Consider the following 9,335-nt stretch of genomic DNA (forward strand, 5'->3'; position numbering starts at 1 on the left):
ATCTGACACACCTGCTAGGCTTCTACTTGCCTGAGACTGATAAACATCTCAATGTAAACAGTAGACATTCTTCAGGTGGGAACACTTGTTTAGCCAAGCACTGTGGATTGCACTGCTAGGCATTTCAAAAAATGCTGTGATTTGTCAGCCACCAACACACAAAAGCACTTTAACTGTGCTGACGCATGCATGGCCTATACAGTTCTGCGCCAGACTGAGGGGAAAATGCCCACCTCATTACATAAGCCTCATGGTGACTTGTTTAAAAGTATGCTATTACCCAAAGGTCAGATGTTTTAGTATGTGGAAAATCGTAATATTTCTGGTGATTTTATTACTTGGAGGTGTGAAATCATAACAATAAAAGAGGTGATTCATTTTAGTGACACCATTCCCAAAATAATTGCTTAATAAATATTTTCTAATAGATGTGGCTGTGATGAAGCCACACTCGTCTGTACTTGTGGGGATTTGACATGAACTAAATCCCATTTTTTATAATAGCTCGAGTTGTGCAATGACAGTTTATCACCATGCCAAGCAAAGCAATTGCAAAACAATTGTAACTATTCATGTAGTTTGCAAACCAAGAAAGGTGCAAAAGACAAATTTGTCCATTAAAACAATTGTCTTTTAGATTTCTTTCTCTGTATTTCTCGTATTTACCTAAACTTACTCAAATGTCTTTTCATGATGTTTAATTAACCATCACTGTAGTGAAATGCCAAATTGTTTTGCTACAATTCCAAACTTTGGTGTTATTGAACACTGTGTAATAATAACTAGTGAATATTAACTGCTGGTACCAAGAATTGTTTTAGGTTGCTAGACTCATCAACACAAACTAGCAGGCGAATGTAACCAGTATCTAACATAGCTTAAACAAGGTGCTGGAAATATTCCTTAGAGATTTTGGTCCATATTCACGTGATACCTAAATATCCACGATGTAAATATCCCATTTCGAAGGTGCTCTATTGTTACCTACTTACCATGAAGTAAGTAGAAAATTTGTCAATAACATTGTCATGATTTGAGCTTTGTGACATGGTGTGTTGTCATCAGAAAATGGGTTCACTCAGTTACAATACTCAGGTTGGCTGTGGCATTTAAATCATGCTCCATTGGTGCTAAAGAGGCCAAGGTATGTCAAGAAAATATTCTGTGCCCCATTACTGCACCAACATCCTGAACCATTGGTAAAAGGGATGTTATTTACACCCAATTCGGACTCTAGTATAATAATAATGGATTGGATTTATATAGTGCTTTTCAAGGCACCCAAAGCGCTTTACAATACCACTATTCATTCACTCTCACATTCACACACTGGTGGAGGCAAGCTACGGTTGTAGCCACAGCTGCCCTGGGGTAGACTGACAGAAGCAAGACTGCCATATCGCGCCATCGGCCCCTCTGGCCAACACCAGTAGGCAGTAGGGTAAAGTGTCTTGCCCAAGGACACAACGACCAGGACAGAGAGCCCGGGGATCAAACCGGCGACCTTCCGGTTACAGATGCGCTTCCCAACCCCCTGAGCCACGATTATTATCTGAATGTTGCACCAGAAATCAAGATATCAAGCATGTAATTAATTTGTTTTCCAAATTTGTTGAACCATTGCAAATTGTGGCCTCACTGGGTGACACCCAGTGTGGTCTTCTGCAGCTGTTGTCCAAATGCTTCAAGGTTCAGCATTATGCGCATTCAGAGAAGCTATCTTGCACATCTTGGTTGTTACCAGTGATCATTTCGAGGTTCTGTTGACTCTTCTGATCTCTGGCATTAACAAGGCATTTTCATTCAGAGAACTGCTACTCACTGGATATTTTCTCTTTCTCTGACCTCTATTTTGGACCTTTGTATGACCCAGACATGGTTGTGTGGGAAAATCCCATTAGATCAGCAGTTTCTAAAATACACCAGCCTGTCTGGCACCAACAACCTTGCCACGTTTAAAGTCACCTTTCCTTCCCATTCTGATGCTCACTTTAAACGTCAGCACATTGTTGTAACCATGTCTGCATTCCTAAATGCACTGAGTTGCAGCCATGTGATTGGCTGATTTGATATTTGTGCTAATGAGCAGCTGAACAATAATAAAGTACCCAGTAAAAAGTACATCTGGACATAGTTATGCAGCAATTACAGAAAACGTGTTATTCTCCTGTCTTATGAATTTAAAAATGGAAAAACCATTCCGTCCTGTCTTTACAAAGGTGTGAGAAAACACATTTATCAATTTATATTGTGCAACGTGAAACACTGAAGTGATTACTTCTATCTATGCATGTCTTTTTTTAAATGCATGTAGGCGTTTTGATTTTGAAAATTCAGCACATTTTTTAAAACGCACAAAAACACAGTGAATTACAGTTTAATGACTAAATTCATCAGAAGACAAAATATAGGCCTGTGATTGTAGCGAAGGCAGAAACTGTCAAAAAACCCGAGGTGGTCTAGCAGGATTATAGATGTTAAATTACATTTAACTGGCTCCTAATCCTCTGAAATGCAGAGGCAGTTGAATATACTACAATCACTTCCTCTAAAAGGAAAAAAAATACATTCCAATTACCTGTTTCAAGGGTGTGACAGCTCTGCACAGTAATTATGGTGAACATTATTCATGTCACATGGTATGGCAAGTATCATCGTCCGTTGCTCTATTTAAGGAAACGTGGCATGCAAAGCTCTTATTATTCTTAACCACTCACATTTACTCAGTGAAACTTTCCATTTGACTGCAAAACTCATAATTCACCTACCTGCATGGGAGAATTATTCTCCTCATGTATTTGGTATTGCTCTATAATAATGCCTTTGCAAGAAGAAGTGGAGCACACGTAAATATGCAGAAACACCTCTCACTCAGGAAATAAGGCTTTCAAAGCAATTATTATGCTCTGTGATTGTGAAAATTAGTTACAATATCTCATTTATAGCTCTACGTAGCAATTAAAGGTGTTTTGCATCTCTTTTTTATACTGAAACAGAAAACATAAATCAGATCAAAGCTGATGGTTAAACAGAAGCTGAGCAACAACAAAAAACTGAAATAACAAAGATATAGTGTAAGGAAGCAAAAGCACATGATCAAACAACTTATTCTTTTTTTAAATTTATTATATTTATTGACTGTAAATATCATAAGAATAAAGGCTTTTGCTTGTCTGCACATCTGTCTGTTGGGAATATTCTGCATATCTTACATCTGTCAAGGCTTAGATTAAAATAAATTTAGCCAATCAGACATATTTTTTATATATTTTCCCACGTAATTAAATGTGTTTATTTAACAGAAAATGAATCTGAATATTAAAGAAAAGTTCAGAAAAAAAACAGAACGTACCTATCCACAGAGAGGACAACAAGATCCTCCTGATCAGCCAGAGCCTCCATGGCATTCTTCAGTAGTCTGACTTTTTGCCCTCCACCAATAGAACGACCCACATCGCCGCCCTTCCATACCTCTCCCATTCCCAACACCTAAAACATAACACAGAATGAGTCCCAAAACCCTCTCGACACCAAAACTGGCCTTGCAGCCCTGCCTTGTCTGTCAGTTTTATTTTGTATAGTTTTCAAAAAAACACAACTCTAAAATGCACAGTCAGATTGGTTACTTGATTAATGATAAAATAATTCAAATTCTTTAAAGCTGATGGGTTAATATTGCTCAGTTGAAGAGCTTATTACGCTGTGTTCAGTCTACACAACTGCTACAAGATATCAGCCCGCTTATGGCTCGATTTGGAGGACACAGGGAATCATTGTCTGATGGGAATGAAAATGGGAGCGTTGCAAGACAGCTGATGTTTTAATCTTACATAGTGTTTGTGATGAGAACCAGCGCTGCATCCGGAGCATGCAAGCCTTAAAATGCCCCAGTAGACAAAAAAGCATGTTAAGAGTTTTCTGGATTCTTAAGTGGCAGCTCCATCACTTTTGTGAAGTTGATCAGTATGACTAAAGCCTCTGAGAGTTTTTTTTTCTTCCCAGCTGTGTACAACTGTAAACTGTCTGGTTGCATTCCTTTCCCAGAAACATCCATCTAGCCCTCCTTCTTGATAACAACATGTGCAAAACTGATCCGGGAGCCATGTTTACTCTGCAGCCTGATCCCGTACAACGCAAGTGTGATACTATAATACTATAATAGCCAAAGCTAGCATAATAACCATCAGTAACAGGTAAAACTCCTGAGATACAATTACATTTTCTGGATATTCTTTTTTTACTAATCTTTTTTATGAGCTTTCTGTACAGAAGTTATTGTATGCATTTTGCAGAAACAATATAAGCAAACACATAATAAGAAACAATACACAAGAAGAACTTAACTTAGTTCAAACCACTAAAATGGATTGTCTTGGCCCAAAAGGCTTACAAAGTATCTTGAAAATGTCTGCCTGGAGAACAAAAACAAACTGGTGCAGCACAATTACACGCATAAGAATACAAATGAGGGCAGAGCATGAACTGAACCCTGAGCAAGAAAAAAAAAGAAGGAAAAAGCGTTTTTTAACAATTGTTTCAACCACAGAGGGGAATTCTGGATCCAGATTAAACGCTATCCATGAATGTTTTTGCAGCTTGCTCCACTCCATTGTTTCCTTTAATAAGTGCAATCAATCCATGGAAATTTGTGTTAAAACATTTTGCTGCTGTGTGTGTCAGCGCAGTGCCCTTAACTCTGGATTTGTGAATATGCAGTCATTTCAAAATTTAAAAAGAAAGTTTTACCTTCACAGTGTAGTTAAAATAGTCAGCAGACCTCATGAAGCGGAGGAAACCATCTGTTTCCTCAGTTGCAACAGTTAAGACGAGCAATTTCTCTGAAAAAGAGGAAAAAAAGAACATTAAATATTCCTTATTTTGACCTTAAGTCATCAAATGCTTTCTTTCCTGTGAAATTACAGGGATGCAGGGATATACTCTTGCAGAAGACATATTAGGTTGCAAAATTTTTGGCTTTCATTGAAGGATATCCACAAAAATGTGTATATTTTTCTAAGCTTAAATATATGCATTGAGATTCCCACTTCTTTGTGGACCATGATCGTTGTAAACCTCAAACCTATGTCAACATACTGGTAACTATTTGGTTAAGCAAACCTATGTCTCAAATTAGGAGGGACTACTGTAGTTTTAGTTTGATCCCAAAACGGAAGTGTATTTTCAAAGACAGACAAAATAATTTCTTCCTTTTTGGGATAGAAGAACTCCCACAAACCTCCAGGATATTTCTAGTGGCCTTGAGTGCTGAAAACTGAGGTCTGAAGAAGGGTTAACCAAATGCAAATTTTCACAGTAGTGTGTCTGGATTCCTCAAAAGCTCAACTCACTGAGCTAGTTTTCACTTGTTCTGTCATGTTTTGTAAAACGAGGTGTGTGTGTGTGTGTGTGTGTGTGTGTGTGTGTGTGTGTGTGTGTGTGTGTGTGTGTGTGTGTTGGGGGGGGGGGGGGGGGGGGGGGGGTGGGGACCACACATCTTTAAATCTTTTTCATGAAATGCTATTACAACATAAAGGGGGGAAACTAATTAATTCCTAGCTTACATTTTAAAATGTGCTGTACTGTGCTAGCCATCAGACAAGCTAACAAAAAAGTTAATGATGCTTTTATGTGGTTTTAAATGACTATTTGAGAACTATTCCTGCTTTTCAAATATGGAAACCAGACTATCCTCTGTTTAATATACAGCACAAAGTTCCATTAAACCCCTGTAAAATATTTATTGGACATTGGCAAGTGGAATTGGGAGTGGGAAAGAGTAGATATCTGGGACTTATAAACGCTTCCACAGGACCTAACTCAAAAATGCAGCCTGCCCAAGAACATAGTTAAAGAGCTTCCATTTCTCCTTTGGAGTGCAAAGTTTAACACGATTATCATCACTGATCTTTTTCTTGTCTTTTTGACTGCAATGCAAACCTCACTAGACGTATAAAGAGTTAAATTATTAGACAGTTCAAAAAGGACATCACGTTTTCATCTTGAGAGACCTGTTAATCTTGGCCAAATAAATCTTACATGGCTGTCCTTTGATGTGGATCTAAAAAAAAAGCTGATACAAGTTAAATGGATACATTTGTTGCTTCAGTTTTATTTCATATAATTTAAATGCAGTTTATGAAACCCTAGTTTTTAAAATGTAATGTTTGTTCAATGTTAAGATACAGAGACCTTAGTTCCTGTTCCATCCCTTGCCCCATACAATGAACAGTTGGAGGAGCATGGGCTTTTTAAAACATTTGAACAACTACCCTGAAAACAGAAGATTTGTCTGCAAACAAGTGATAGTGTAACTTAAAAAATGTGAAACAAAGGTAAAACAGAGACCCTTTGCTCTTGAAACTTGTTGGCTGCAGCAGTATGGCACAGCTTTTACTCTGAAGGCAAACAGTCTTATTTGCATTTGTGTTGCACTTTTCACATTTTCACTACCATTTTATTAGTAGTTAGCGAGTGTTTGCAGGCAAGTCTGTGTCTTCTAAGCAAACTGTGGATGACTGCAACACTACCACAGACGTCCATGAGACCAGTTTCACCTAGCGAGACAGCAGCATTCGGCAATCAATCACTGACTGATCAGTAAATAAACCTTTTTCCCGAGTAACCAGTAGTTACCAGGGGCCACAGACCAGTATCTAAGTCTGAGTGACCAATTGGAGTTTTAGCAACTGATTTTTTAGTGACAGCCATCAACCTCCAGCGACCCCTCGCCAACTAGTTGGGGTGTACACATGCTTCCCTAGTGACTGGAGGTTGCTAGGGAGACACCAACCATTCTCTAGGCCTGTTTAACTGGGGACGAACTGACACAGACATACTAACAGCTATCTACTACTTCTCACTATGTGAACAAAAAACACAAACAACTGAATATATGTAAACAAACCTCCGAAACTAGTGTAAAATTAAACATGCTGTCAAGTAGAGCTGGGCGATAGAACGATAACGATATGTATTGCGAAATAACTTTTTCTCGATTGAAAAGTTAAACTATTGCGATAGGCCTCATCTCTCTTGTCCTCTTAAAAAAAAGAAAGAACAGCCAATCAAAATTAACTAGCGCAGAGCCGAACCAATCACAGCCGCAGCATCACGTCACGTGACTTGTTACGTACAGCACAAGTGCCAAGCCGCACATGTGTATTTGTTTGGGAAGCAGCCAGTCGCCGTGAGAAAAGTCAACCGAGAGCGTGACCGAAGGTGACCGAAGAGAAAACAGATGATGGTTCCAATGCCGGAGAGATTGTCGAACGGAAGAGCCACAGAAGTTCCGTAGTGTGAAGGTATTTCGGCTATTTCAAGTCTGACAAAAAACAGAGTAGCGCGCACTGTAAATTGTGCCGAAAGCAAGTCTGGAAATACAATAAAGCGGTGCATGCTCAATCTCTGACTGGAAGCGCTGATTCGTCATTCGGCTTTTGTCAGACTAAAGTAACTGTTAAAACTGTTTGAAAAGCTAAGCTATACAACAAGGAGAGATTGAGAATTTCCTTTTAGTTCTCAGTTTATTTGATATTGACAAAAGTTAGTCAGTTTTGTCTGTTCTTCTGTAAAACAAACTCAGATTTATTTTTAGAATTAATATTTTGTTTCTAAGTGGAATTGACAATTTAGTAGTCTGTTTTGTTTGTTCTATTTTGAAACTTAAACGCTTTAGCGGCTGCCCTTTGTGTAGTTTGCAATATTTGCCTTTATTTATCTGAAAAAGTCTCATGTTCCTTACATCTACCCAGTTGAACTTATTATGGGAAATAAATATTTAAATCAAAACAAGCTGCTGATTATTTCACATTTTATTTGTGAGCAACGGCACATTTAAAGCTTACAAATATAGTTATTTGGCTTATATCGTGATAGATATCGTTATCGCCTGAAATGAAAAAAACATATCGTGATATGAAAAAATCTTATATCGCCCAGCTCTACTGTCAAGTAAGGAACTAGTTCACATGGTAGGTCCTGTTCTAGAGCTGTATTTGTCCAGAAACCTCATTGCAACTCTTTTCCATTCCTTTACTGTCAGTGTGACTTAGCTTAGACTTAGCTCTCATCTCTGTCTAGTCTGTGGCTCCGTCATCACAGCCATTCCAGTATTAGTGTGACGTAAAAGTCCTGATCGAAAGTGGAAATAATGCCCTGTCTTGCTTTTTCCAAACAGTTCCAAATGCTATGTCACCCAACAAAACCTAGAAACATTTAAAAGAAAGAGTTTCACGTCAATCACTGTAAAGAGGCAAGGGATGACTATTCTGAACCACAGGTGTTCCCTGTTCTTGTTCTTGGCTTGAAGCAAGAAGATGTTGGAGCACAGTGCTGCCAGGGGATGATGTTTCCAGCAGCTGAGAAACACATTTCTCATACCGCTCTATAAAACAGGTTATTTAAACGGTTGCAGGAAAGGCTTCTATTTTGCCCATTTCCCTAAACCTGGCTGACCTGTGAGACACAGAGGCAAAGCTGATGTCTCACAGGTCAGCCAGGTTAGGTATGGGGATAAACGAACAGACTTTCAGACTGTGTACCTTGGAAGCTAGCCATAGTGTTGCAGACAGAAAAGGCGCACACAAATATGTCTTGGAAAAATTCCGAAACCTCCATGAAAGGTCTCTTTTACTTGTGGGCTGTGATTACAGCCAGGGGAAATGTTTAGTATTTCTTTTTGAAATTAACTCCATTTGTTTTTTCTGCACACACATAAACTCAAGACTTCAAGTAGGTTTGTTTGTATTTCTACGATGAAAGATAACAGGGTGCTGCATATTGTGATATCTGCACGGTGACATCTATTTTCACTTCGAAGAGCTGTGCTTCAGTACAGTATATACTCTGAGAAAAAAAGGAAAAGAAAAACAGTGACTTTCCTGTTATGTCAGTGAGACATTTCCCATGAGGAAGAAACGCACTGACAGCTAACACCAATTACTCCTCTGTGACTCTGGCGTGACCTTTCGGAACCACATACTTCACTCCTGTCATAAACATGGAGACCACATGAGTGCATCCCAACAAGCAAGCTCCCACTTAAGTATAGCCTGGAAATGCAAACCACCTTTGATTTAAAAGAAATGAGACATACACTTTTATTTCCTACATTCCAAGTGTTTCTTTTTTTTCAAACATTTATGGCAATCCCCTAGGAGTTTCAGTGCCCTCATGTGAACTGTTGATGTTAACTTTGCTTAGAAATTTGTGAAACTGTCTTCAAATGCAAGCCAAAGTTCCATCAGAAAACTGATGGGCCAAGCCAATTTGTCAGGGAACGTTTGATGGAGGCTATTGCTGCTTCAGGAGTCTCAACAAGTTACTAATTCAAGGGT

The 9,335-nt window shown here is 38.7% G+C and overlaps 1 protein-coding gene across 2 annotated transcripts in view; it reads right to left on the bottom strand.

The window, feature by feature from the left end:
* plod2 (procollagen-lysine, 2-oxoglutarate 5-dioxygenase 2) overlaps positions 1–9,335 on the bottom strand; it is a 37,709-nt gene that overhangs the window by 19,456 nt on the left and 8,918 nt on the right. For both annotated transcript variants that reach the window (XM_080864278.1, XM_080864277.1), the window contains exons 2-3: positions 4,747–4,838; positions 3,353–3,489 (exon numbers count right to left, since the gene is read on the bottom strand). In XM_080864278.1, coding sequence (XP_080720404.1) covers positions 3,353–3,489; positions 4,747–4,838 — 229 coding nt within the window. The remainder of the gene's footprint in view (positions 1–3,352; positions 3,490–4,746; positions 4,839–9,335) is intronic.

The sequence above is a fragment of the Rhamphochromis sp. 'chilingali' genome (assembly GCF_963969265.1).
Source record: "Rhamphochromis sp. 'chilingali' genome assembly, chromosome: 18".
NCBI lineage: Eukaryota > Metazoa > Chordata > Actinopteri > Cichliformes > Cichlidae > Rhamphochromis > Rhamphochromis sp. 'chilingali'.